The 12,834-nt window shown below is 41.7% G+C and overlaps 1 protein-coding gene across 1 annotated transcript; it reads right to left on the reverse strand.

Moving 5' to 3' along the window:
* Positions 1-1,376: 1,376 nt before the first annotated feature.
* On the reverse strand, positions 1,377-5,172 carry FHL3 (four and a half LIM domains 3). The gene is made up of 5 exons (XM_078624166.1): positions 5,017-5,172; positions 4,219-4,393; positions 2,488-2,657; positions 1,629-1,815; positions 1,377-1,528 (listed from the first exon to the last, which is right to left on the reverse strand). Exons 1-5 carry the CDS (start codon positions 5,170-5,172, stop codon positions 1,377-1,379), a joined length of 840 nt encoding a protein of 279 aa, XP_078480292.1.
* Between the last annotated feature and the right edge of the window lie 7,662 nt (positions 5,173-12,834).

The following is a 12,834-nucleotide window of genomic DNA, read 5'->3' on the forward strand; positions in this document are numbered from 1 at the left end:
TTAAACTCAGATCATGACCACCCACAATACGTTCTGGTTCTTTCCTTAAACCTACCAGGGACCCCAGAAGAGTTTTCTTTGGCTTAAATAGAAAAAAAAAATGACCTCAACAATGAGTAATGCATATTTCACAAAAAAAAAACCCACAAAGGCAGAAAGAATATAAGAACTTTTTCAATAAGTTCATTTATTTCAAAAGGAAAATAAAAGCAAGTCAATGTGGCATTCGGCCATATCAGTTTCATCTGATTTACAGTGAGTTCATCCTGCTAATACCTCAGTGGCCTGTTTTCCAAACTTAAAATGCATATTTGCCAACTCTGACTCACCAGCATCAAAGCCGAAAAAAAATGAAATAAGTTTGTAATAATTTGTCACATACATGTACAAACAAAGAATGAAAAAAATGGAACAAAGGTAACCGCAAAAAAAAAAAAAAAAAAAAAAAAAATGAAAACAATGGGCAGAGGAAGACATGCACACTCTGGCATTACAGGACAGTAATCATCTTCAGCTTCTCTATAAATGCTGGCTCCTTTAACAATGATAATGGAAAAAAGATTTATTATATTAAACCAGAGTAAAACAAATGTGAAAACTAAGTGTCATCATTGCAAAGTTCAAGAAGCAGATAAATGACAAAGTAAAGCCGTGTGTTTTGTGCCATGTCTTTGTTTTGTGTTTTTATGTGCACGTAACATGGTATCAGGAGAATATCTAGACCAAAGTGCAAAAGACTTTATCATGACAGAACAATAAGCAGAAGTTTCTTCTCATTATTGTTTTTTGACAAGTCATAATTTTGTACATTTTCATTTTTACACCCTCTTCTACATCATTATATACAGTAAATTGTACAGGATGCATGGATCGAGACAAAAGAGACATTCAAACCAGAGCTACTAGAGCATTATAACAGCAACACCATCATGTTTCTGAAAAATACAGATACAGACTGTGAGGTTTACATACTGTAATGTATCAGTATTGTGTCTCTTCTCTTCAGAGCTGAACTATCTCTCTATGTAAAGTAGAAATGTTTCATATAAAATATGAAGGATTGTCTTTTTTTTTTTGCAAAGTGACTAGCATTTTGCAGGACTTGGTTCAATCTGCAATGGCATACAACTTATTCTTAAGGCACTCCATAAACTTTGTTTCACAAAATTGTAAAGAGGAAAATGTATGGTGAACATGAAAACAAGATATATATATATATGTATATCTTTAAAAAAAGGAATCCATTTATAAAAATGTCCTGAGGGGCAGCATTTGCAGATTCTGTTACCTTCCTTGGTAAGAACCTGGAGTTCTAGAAATGCTGTGATGAAGGTGAACTAACGCCAAAGGAAGGGTGAATGTGAGGCGTTACTGCTTTATAGGTTGTTGTGACATTCGCGGCACAGGATTCTGTCTCCATTGGGGAAGAAACCGGCCCCCACCAGAGAAACAGAGCACTGGGAGCAGGTGAAGCACGGCTGATGCCACTGGCGATCCTCAAATGAGATGTACTTCCCTCCTCCAAAACCTGAAGAGCAATGAGTCAGAGGAGAAACGATGTTGAGCTATCAAACACACGAGGAAGCACAAATCTGCACTTCTAACCACGCTGGACATGTCAGTCTTGCCTGTTATTGGTTTGCTACAAGCCTCGCACTTCTTGGCGTACAGGCTGCCGAAGCACTTGAGGCAGTACGGGGTGTCGTCTCTGGAGGTGAAGTGTTGACCGGCTAGCTGCGTTTTACAGCTGGTGCACACAAAACACTCTTTGTGCCAGGGCTCATCTCGATACGTCACGCCACCTTTAGCCAGCGTCTGAAAAAGAGGCGGTCATCCGATCAGACGTTATCAATTCCTGAACTTTCCTACAAATTCACCATTGAATAATAATAATAATAATAATAATAATAATAATAATAATAATAATAATAATCCTTCAATTCATGTAGCGCTTGACAATGGGCACATACTGTTAAGTGCCATAAGACAACTTGATAAATACTAACGATGTGTTAGAATTTGGAGACATTAAAACATGGATTTTTTTTTATTATTAATGTGCTTTGTGGATGCTTTGTGATTTTTCTTGTTATTTTATTACATAGTGATTTTGTTTTGTAATGCAAGGAAAACCCCAGAAAACTCTTCAGAAGGAGGAACTGCGGCATTTTTATTCTGGAAGCACTCATGCACTACATGCTCGGCAACAACGACTCAGAGGGCTTTCGGTAGTTAGACGGAGCCGCACTGTACAGTCACACACTGATGGTAAGCTACAACTGTAGCCAGAGCCACTGACAGAAACAAGGCCAATTCGTGCCACCAGCCTCTCCAACCACAACCAAACGTTCACTCACTTTCATCCAGCGGGATTCCACCGCCAACCTTCTGCTTATTGAACGACCCGCTCAACCTCCAAAAATAATGCCGCCCCCAAATCCCAGGAAACATCTTCAGAGCTAATTCACTGTGCCAATATACACTGACTTTTTTACAGCGTGTGCAGCGTGGAGCAAACTTGTCCTCGTAGCAGGGGACGCAGTAGTGTTCATCCTTGTCGGGGATGAAGGACTTTGAGCCAATGGGCTGCTCGCAGCTGTTGCAGATGAAGCATCCTTCATGCCATGTCGAACCTGCATACTCCAGCTTCCTTGTACCTTGCAAAGGGAAAGAGAGATGACAGAAGGCAAAGATAGAAAAAAATTAGTGGAAAGAATGATGGAAAGCAGAAAAAGATATTTTTATACATCTTTTACCCTCCTTCATGGGATTGTAAAAGCTCTTTTGGTATTTTTTGGTGGTAATGAAATGACACACTTGAATTACCCGAAAGCATATAAAACTCATTTTGTTTCACTAAGATTTATTTTATTTTAAATCATAATACCACAGGCCCCACACTTCTTTTCCGCTACTGGAAACTGGCGACAGGCCTTAAAGCGAGGTAGCCCGGAGACCAATCTGTGAGCTCATGTTTATTTGATCTCAGAAATGCGAATTGGTTTGCAATGCCACGCTAACAGAAACGGGCTAATCCCATTTTCCCTTCTGTGTCCCCAACCAATCCTCTATCCTTGGCTGTTGAGTTCTTCTATTACAGTTGCTGTTTCATTCTAAAATGACATTGTGGTTCATGCCGCGCCGACATTTTGTACGACTGCAGAATGCTAACGTGACATCGCTTCAGGCTGTGTGCTGTTGGGTTGTCGAATCAAAAACTGCAACAAAAAAAGAAAGCAAACTGTTCCAAGCTCTTAGGGATTACAATGGTTGAAGGAGATAGTTACACATCTGAGACATGTCACTTTGTACCTAGAATGAATTAGGAATTGATGGGGGCTCTACCAGTGTGCAGACCCTTTGTTTACCTTCTTTGATACATGTTTATTATGATCCAGCACCTTCCAAAGATACGTTATGTTATGTTATTATCTTTTTCCAGAGTGGTTGAATGAAGACCATATTAGTATGTGTATTTGGCACAGAAAAATGCAGAATAAACCAAGTTTTTGTTGCTCAGGGTGTGTTACTCCACAGCTTGCACCGCTTTGTAAATGTGTGACCTTCAAAGGAAACTGTCAACAACTAAAAGGAAAGATCCTACTTGGCTCATTTGCTGCTTCATGAGGGCTGTGTAAGCTGTGACAGGCTCTGGAATAACTGACTTGCTTATCTCTTGTTATCATCAGTCTGTTGACAGCTCACCAGCCGCGGGGATTTGGCTCACAGTCAACAAGTCAAGCACACTGGCAATTACTCCGTCACATTCAGCCCAAGTTGCTGCTCAATCTCAGATCCTCTCCTTCATCATCTATGTCCCTCTGTCTTTCCTTTGTGGCTCCATCTTTTTCTTTTTTAAAACCATCTTTTTTTTTCTAAAACCGCTTTCCATTTCTCTCTGCTGGATTTCTTACTCCAAACTTTTCATTTTTCATGGTTCCGAGAGTTTGCCATGTCATCATTTTCCATGTCATTTGCCTATATATCTAAATTTGTATGCTACATGGAAAAAAGAGAGACTAATTCTTAGTGGGTGAAGTAAGTGGCTAAAATCAACTTCTACTTTTGGGATTTTTATTACTTTATGTCCAAAAAGTGATATTCCATTAAAAACCTTTAAAAAAAAAAATAAGAATAATGAAAAACTATTCCAAGACTCACACAAAAGTTGGTGTACCACTAATATCCTGAAACACACACACACACCAAGTTCCTCACCTGGCATGACGATCTTGTCGCACGCAACACACTTGGAGGAGAACTCGTTACAGTAGCAGTCGTTGCAGAGCAACGCTTCATCCTGGCTGGTGAAGGGTTCATCCGCCAAAGAGCGGTCGCAACGGAAACAGCGGAAGCAGTGTTCATGGTAATGCCGATCCTCATAGAACAGCTCCTTGAAGTGGAGGAGACATCATTTTATCCAAGTGGAAGAAGATCACTGAAAACAGTTTCATCCCCAAATGTTGACCAATCATCAGCAGAAGCACACTGGGTATCTTTGCAATCTTGGACTTGACGATTAGACTAGATTGATCGTCTCCGTGCTTTATTTATTATCATACGCCAGTGAAAGTGCTGATCTAGGCAAAACATTAGCTTAGCAAAGTGCTTAGCACAGTATCATCATGTAAATGCTATGTTGCTCTCTAATGATCCATTTCATGTTTTTCGGTGAAGCAGAATTAAATCTCAGCTTGAAAATGAACAAAATATACATAGCAAGCCTCATTTAGCATGAAGAACTTCAACATGACATGACATCTGTTTTGGTTATCCAAGACAACGTTAAAAAGTGGTAAAAATTGTTTAACACTGTGAAAACTGAAATTATACGTTCATTGCAAAATAGAAAAGGACCATTTTGGTACCAGCTGTAATATATATTTTTTTTGTTTTGTTTTGCTCATCGAAACAAACAAAACATTATTTTTTTTAAATAAAATTTTTCATGACTTGTACTTTCCAGCCGTGGCTGACAGCCGATCCCATGTCTGATGTTGGCAGATGCCGCCTTACCCTCGCATCGTGGCCGATTAGCTCTTTGCACTCGTCACATGTGTTGGAGAACAGGCTGTCATAACAGGGGATGCAGTAGGGACTGTCATCGGACTGGATGTACTTGCGGCCATACAGGGACTCTTTGCAGTTGTCACAGTCAAAACGGTCAGCCATTGTAGTGTTCTGTGAGCCTGTGGGAGACACAGACAGGAGAGTCGACGACGTTTTAGAAAAACAAACGGCAACAAATCCAAATTAGGGCAAAAACAAGAGGAAGCCCAACACAGCAGTTGGACATCAGTATAGACTTTCACCGCCAATGTTCATACTGTAAATACAACAATGGAGCTGATCTCAAACAAAACACGCACGTTGGAAACGAAAGAGAAACAGAGGAAAGGGGGGAGAGAAAGTGAAACGAGAGGCATAAAATGCCTATTTACTTTTATTGCTTGGCGATGAACGTATCGGATCGGACAAGTGGAGACAGCTGCCACTTCTTTCGGTAACCAAACTCCTTCCTGTTTCTTTCAACGGGTCAAAAATCTCCAAGAAGGAGATGTTAGCACCATCCAAACTACGTGAGCTCTCTTTTTATGACTGTGCAGGACTCGCAGTAGTGTGAGTGCCAAGACAGCATACACCTGTGAGTATTTATGAAGCATGCGCCTCTTTGTGATTAGACCACCAACGGATATAAACATACTGCATTTTAATGCTTTTATGAGAAACCGTTTAACTGTTAGAAAACGCGGATGTGACTGCATTTACAGATGCAAGCCATGTTTTATTCTGTGTGACCGCATGCTTGATCGTGACTGTACGTACAACAAAATGCCTGAATAATATTGTGATTGTATATTGTGAGTGTTATGGCAACAGCATCAGTGTGCCAAAAGCATTCCAGCGTAGCTGGAGGTGACGCATACAGGCCTCAGGCAGGGTTCACTGCAGGCTAGATTCATTCCCAGCGCCAAGGAAAAATAATCACCTCTGATATAACAATCAATCAGACCTCATACTGTCTTCCACACACCCAAGTGTGGTGCACAGAAGTCTGTTGGAACACACACAGGGTGACGCACAAAAGGATTAATCATCAAAGAAAACATTACACTCTCATGCTTCATCCTTCTCAGTCCTTTGGGAGACAAAAGTTCCTAATGATTCTGGATAAGAAAGACCTCACCTGCGCGCAATTTTCATATTTAACCCAGTGATAGTTCTTCTTGCTAACCAAACACAACATCCTCAATAATCTGACATGAAATGCACGACAGCCCTGCGGCCTTGTGTATATGTTGGCTCGCATCACTGCCGCATCTTTTTTCTGCCAGATGACTGATGACACATCCTAAGTATCTTGTGTCTCACTTTATAGAATCCATCTGGAACTTATGGTAACATCGCAATAAGCAGCATCGGTTGGCTTGTGCGATGTGCATTTCACATAAAAACAAACTGGAGCCACGCTGCCCTCACCCCGCATCAGTGCCACGTCAAGATTAAAATCAACAACAGTATAAAGATGAAAATGAACTCTACGACCTCAGTGTTATCCGGATTGCCAGGTAGGTATGTGCTGCCTTCGCTTGCCAGGTGAGAGAACGAGACGAGGCATGACTCACAAAAAAAAAAAAAAAAAAACGAGGGGCCGATCCTGTGATGTCTGATGTCAGCATCGATTTCCAAAGCAAATAAGGCAGCTGTTAATTGCCCTTCCCCACTCTGAATGCGTCATCCACAAATCCTTTTACGAAAAGGCTGCAGAAAGTAGGCCATGTAACTTTTCAGATAAGTACAAACACATATTTCCTGTGAATGTGTGACGGATATTTGACCACAGATGTCAAACTAACTCATCCTAATACCTGGAAAGGATCGTCAAGGGTGTTCTCAAGTTTCACTACTCTCATGCACCAACTCATTGTTCTCTTCAACCTTTTTTTTATCACCTCTGAAGAGATCAAGCTAGTAGTAGGTTAAGATACAGAATCAGAGAACTCACAAATGGAAACATTCAGGATTCAAGACTGATAAATATGTAGAACTTTCTGCATCAAAAGATCTTTGTTTGACCTCCTGGTCTTTTTCTCGTTCTCTTTTGTAGATAGATTCACAGTGTTCCAGCCTTCTGATGGTGCCGACTAGCACTGAAGAGAGGCATGACGTTAGTGCACTGATCCCTGAGGCGAAGGTCTGAGACGTGACTACATGCAGGAATTGCTGACCTAAAACCCTCCATCCAAGAAAAGAGAAGAGGAGAGATGTAGGTCACAGTAAACTCTGGTTGAGATGTCGTTTCTCACAGGGCTTTGTATCTACTACTGTATCAGCTAGCTTCCCGGCAAGGGTCCATCTGCTTCATGTCAGGGATCCAGTGACTAAGAACCCCGTTCTGGGTTAATAATGGTCCAAAATACCAGAGCTGTGACTGAATGCAGTCTCTGGGAAAAGTGTGGGCTTCAAGGAAATCACAACTGCCGCCACACAGGACAATGGTCCAGAAATATGTTTTTGAGTTCACTTATAGCTGTGTGGTCAAAACAAGGATCTCCGTAAGAAGGTAACCCTGAGGTTCTCTCTGTGTGATGACCCAGGGAGAGTTCATCTGAGAAGGAGTCTGAAATATTAAATGCAGTTATATGGGTCAGTGTGACGGACTGCTGGATCTGGTTGTTGCATAAAAGGTCGAAGAGTTCATCTGTCTGTCCAGGTATTATCAAAACAGACTTTCCCAAAAGCTGTGTAATATTTACTCAGAATTTGTTGTCCCAAGGGGATGACACTTAATCTATTTGGAGCTCCACTTAAGACCTTTCCTTTTTTTAATTTGTTCTTTTAAATCTTTTGAACACCAACCAACAGGTGGTTTTATATACGCAGCCACAACCTTCCCCACAGGGGAATGACTGTTTCAAAATACTGATTCTGAAGTGAGTTTGAATGAAATCTCACATCGTCCTATCCAAATGTGGGTGTACCAATCCCAATACCATCATGTTCTTTGTTGTGTTTTTTGGTGTTTGGTGTAGCACTGTCGTGTCTATATTTCATGCAATCTACACTTTGTTATTACTTTGTTATATATTTGACATTTCACGCACAAGCGCTTTCTTTGAGGGGAAATAGCTTCGAACCTATGTTACAATAAATACTGCTAAATCACCAGACTTCATTTGACTAACAGTGATATCAATATAATTGTTGTAATTGCAATGGAAAAGGAAAAAGCACAGTTGAAAAATTAAAAACCTCATTAACTCATGAACTGATCTCAATTCACGTTGTCAAATGTGAAAGATGAACCTCTCATTTTCCTGGTATTCCAAACATCCCTTTAAACATTTCCTTTGTTTTCACACATCCGGCTGTCACATAGACGAGGAATGCCAAGGCTGCCTTTCACTAGTCATCACAGTCCTTCCTGACGGGCAAACACAGCGAGGTTCACGGCCAGTTATCAGACACCACATAATAACTGACCGATGCACGCAAACACACTGTATGCTGTTGCTGAGCAACATAGTCCTGGTTGGTTACTGAAAGGCCACGGATGGCCCGTCCAGTCCGGTCCCATAGGCAAGCCTGTTAATCCCCAGCCCAAACTCTGTTTACGCTCTGGTGGATTCCAAATGAACAGTCTCTACTCCCAGCTGGGAAACATCCTGGCTACTCATTCCTCCTCTCCCACTGTTGAGAGAGATAATCACCTTTAAAATGTGTCTTACAATGACTAGACAAAATGTTTGGCATTATGTTCCCTCAACAGATAAGAGATCATCTTAAATGCAGCAATCAACAATAAAACAACAATACAACAATCAATTTGTTTAAGTGCAACACACATCAAAACATAGACTGGAAACTTGTACTTACTGAATGAAAGGTGATGACATCTAGTGTGAGTTGACAATGTTAAGACTAGGATAAAGACAACGCTCACGATAAAGTGAGTAATCAGTAGAAGGCGTTTCTCAAAGTGCATAATTGTGTAACTGTATCCACATTGATAAGACAACATCAATAGTGTGGGTGGTACAGAGACGGTAGTAGATCTTCCGTACATCTGCCTTCCTTGCCAGGTTTATGTTAACAGACTGGCGTCTTTTATGTGCGAGTGACTCTTTAACAAGTGTGGATTTTAGTGTGCATAGTACAGTTTGATTTATCTGGCTGCTTCAAAAGGTTTTCAATTACCTTTTTACTGTCTGGATCTTTCTGGCAGAGAGCTAACCAGAGGAAGGAGCAGGGCTACCTTAAAGTAAACGATTCAATGGATCTTAAGAGAGAACCACTGGTGAAATCAAGCAAAAACTAGAGGGTGCCACTGCAGGACCAATGGTTTCTGGAGAAGGGTCTTAAGCCAGTGACAAGTCTTAGTTCAAAAAAAGGGAGGAAATGTGGTGTGTTTGGATAAACACATGACTTTGGTGCTCTGTTTGATGCCTGGACATCTTTCAGACACAGTTAAGCTCCTTGGCTGACTTTAACATGGGGGGGGGGGCACAGCACAGAACACTATATCATTTGAAGGTCTGGCTGAGCGTATAAAAAATAAGCACAATGTAAAAAACAGAAAGTTCATTTGTATTTCTGTTCAGAGGCCGCTTGAAAGGGAGCCTGCTCTTTATTTATTCAAGCGCCTTCGGACTCTGGAAGATGTTCCATCATGACTAACATGAAAAGGTAACTGCTTGATGATTTTAACGGTTCAGGACTTATGACACTATGTCAGAGGATTGCATTTGTGTTATTGTTACAGAGACCAGAGGCCAAAGTCGTGGGCGTCGGTGAGAAGCTTCCAGAGCCACATTTTCTTTGAGACTAGTCACTCCACAGGCTAATTTGCATCAACATGACTAATTGTTTTCATGGAGATCGCTTTATGTTGTCAGGACCAGTCAAGTCACAATGAAGCAACGCTGGAGTGAAATTAAGTTGTGTCTTTCTCTGAATTCAGACCGGTATCTGCAAGTGCCCACATAGGAGAATTTTATCACAGGAGGAAGAGGAAATTGCTCATGAAGCAGTGATAACACTGTCAGCCCATTCATACACAACACTGATTATGGAGAGATGAAAAACAATTTACCAAAATTGTTTTGCTTACTCAGTGGAAATAAGCAATGATCCTATTATAATACAATACCAGCACAGTGTAGCTGTGTCACTGATTCCAGGCCAGAAAACCAGAAATGCAATTACACTCATGGCATTTCAGCTTCTGCGCAAACTCTGGAAGCTGAATGAAGCGGCTATTAAGATGCTTCTGGTAAACAACCAGTGTCTCTATTTGTCTTGTATTGGAGGACAAGATCCTGGGCCACCCACACTGTCAGACACAGGACATGAACAGGGATGGGGGAGCAGGAAAATACCATTTCATTTGAGTGTCACTGAAGTACATCGATGAACTAGCTGCAGCAGGGTGGAGGGGTGCAGAGGTCAGGGTTGATGTGGGGGCACCTCAGACTGTTCCCTTTTGGGGAGCTTAGCCAGACTTGAGGACAGAGTACAGGCTGCAAGACCAGACACTGGAACGCTAACCCGTTATTGCCCCTTGAGCGTTTAAACACCGCCTGGTGTGGAGTGGGAGGTGACAGAGGGCTCAAACGAAAGCCAAGCTCATAAACATACAGGAACAAAATGACTACCTACACCAGAAAATGTCACTATGGCCTTTGTAATTTGCTCCTTCTCTCAGCTTTTAATGAGGAATATGACTTGACGTCTGGTAATATTAGGCTTGTGTGTAAAACCCTGGTACAATGGAGGAAAGACATGGCTGACTATCAGCTGACATGAAAAGAACACCACACAAGACATGCATACATAATCTTAGCATTTCTTTAACACAGACACACAAGCTACCGAGGAGGACTGAATATGCCAGCGTCACAACTCTTCCCTGCCTGTCCACAGTCACAGAAGTCCACTTTCATTCTCCACCAACACCAAACAATAACATTGCATTTACTCAAAATCATACAGCTCTGTCCTAACCACCATGAGGGGAAGTTTGGAACTCTGGCATGAATCAGAATTTATTTTGGTATCACTGTGTGTGGACAGCCCAAAGACTACATTTTTGGCCTACATTTGTCTTCCTTTGAAGAAAAAAAAAATGCTGCCATACATTAGTGCTTCACATCTGGTTTGCATTGGGGAAACTATGCAGTCAACTCCCGTGTGCCAATAGAGTTTTTTGGAGAGTCGCTGGCTAGAGAATGCAAGGTTGTTGTTGTTGTTGTGTTTTTTTTTTTTATTCTCTGTGCTGGTATTTGCTGGTAAATGTTTAAATGGCAGGAGGGAAACTGGAGAGAACGTGAGAAAAGGGACAGCAATTCTTGAAAGTTAGCTCGAAATTTTTGGAGGCAGTTTCAGATGTGTGGTGAGATTGGAATATGGTAGGGTTAGGGTTATGTGTGTGTGTGTGTGTGTGTGTGTGTGTGTGTGTGTGTGTGTGTGTGAGATAAACACAAGCAGACAACTGTACTTACACTAATGTAAGACTTGAAATATTCTTTAAAAGGAAATCAAGCCACGTGCTGAAAGATTTCAGGGATTTCTGAGGGCCCCGCTCAAGGCTTTGGCAAAGTTACTGGTTTCAGAATAAACACACTGAAAAGGGGGGAAACTGTCAATTTCGGGCCTGAAGCTATTCTGTGAGGAAGTTTACTTTGTTGTCAGTGTGCCCTTGTGGGTTTCCTCCAGGTGCTCTGGAGGAAACTGGAGGGTGTGTAAGTGTGAGGCATTGCCCGTCTCCATGCCCCCGAGACCTTGTGATATCATTTGTGTCCATCCTGAGGGATTCAGTCACAGGTTGTTAGCTAGTGGTGGTGTGAATCCATCCAGGACGAACTGAGGATACACAACTATCAGACCACATTTAAAGGGGGGCTGCGCCACAGCTGTGTGAACACACAGACTAAACCAATATACCCTACATAAAGCTATGTCATTTACATTATCAACATTGCATAGAATTGTGTTCTGTTTGCATCTCTCAGTTTACAATGCATTAAGTGCAGGTTTATTTCTGGACAGCAGGGCGAAACAGACACTGGTTTACACATCAGTGTTATGGGCTATGAATCCATCATTGCTTTGGATTACAGCCCAATAGTTTTACAGTTTCTTTACCTTCCTGTCACTCATGTAAATGTAAAAGTGTGGATGCACAGTCCAGGTGTGATATCACATGTGTAGAGATGTCCCTGCTATGCTAGGTCTGAACAGGGCCCAAACATGGCTTCCTTTTTCACTGTCCTATTAGCATTCTCCCAGTCAGGAATACCCCAAATTTAACAACGTCCAACATTTTGACTCACTCATGGCCTGACAAAATCTGTTAACACACTAGCTTCAAGGCTACTAGTAAGCCACAGGGCAAGGAAATGAAAGCTGTGAAGACAAAAACTGGCTCGTTCCGACTGGTCATTCCCAGGTGGTCTCATCATTTTGCTGAGTCAGCGCAACTACCCAGGACATCAATGGGCTAGGCTAAGGTTTCACAGGCCGCACACTCAGCGGTTTAGCCACGCCACACACGCAACTGTGCAGTGCACACCCACAACTGCAAGCAATTATTTATAACTCATTCGGACTTGCGGCTCGTGGCTGCAGTGATGCCACCTGACCCTGAGGTTAATGCCGAGACAAGAAGGAATTCTTTTTTTAAATATACATCCCCTGACATAATTATTCAGCAGGCTATTAAAAGCAGTGGGTTGATTTAGGTGTGTGTATTATACATGTATCAGCACAAAGACCATTAACGACAAAATCAACGTCAACATTAGAGATCATGTCCCACCCAGATAAGAAGGGTTC

Source organism: Lampetra planeri, unplaced genomic scaffold, assembly GCF_965212315.1.
Source record: "Lampetra planeri unplaced genomic scaffold, kcLamPlan1.2.h2 scaffold_646, whole genome shotgun sequence".
Taxonomy (NCBI): domain Eukaryota; kingdom Metazoa; phylum Chordata; class Hyperoartia; order Petromyzontiformes; family Petromyzontidae; genus Lampetra; species Lampetra planeri.

What these genes read in the sequence shown, in the direction of transcription:
- FHL3 (XM_078624166.1), bottom strand. Translation starts at nt 5,172, where the DNA reads ATGGCTGACCGTTTTGACTGTGACAACTGCAAAGAGTCCCTGTATGGC. An exon ending in TAATCGGCCACGATGCGAGG is followed by an intron (nt 4,394 to 5,016) that starts GTAAGGCGGCAT and finishes CTCCACTTCAAG; the next exon opens with GAGCTGTTCTATGAGGATCG. An exon ending in GCTGCACACGCTGTAAAAAA is followed by an intron (nt 1,816 to 2,487) that starts GTCAGTGTATAT and finishes CCTCTTTTTCAG; the next exon opens with ACGCTGGCTAAAGGTGGCGT.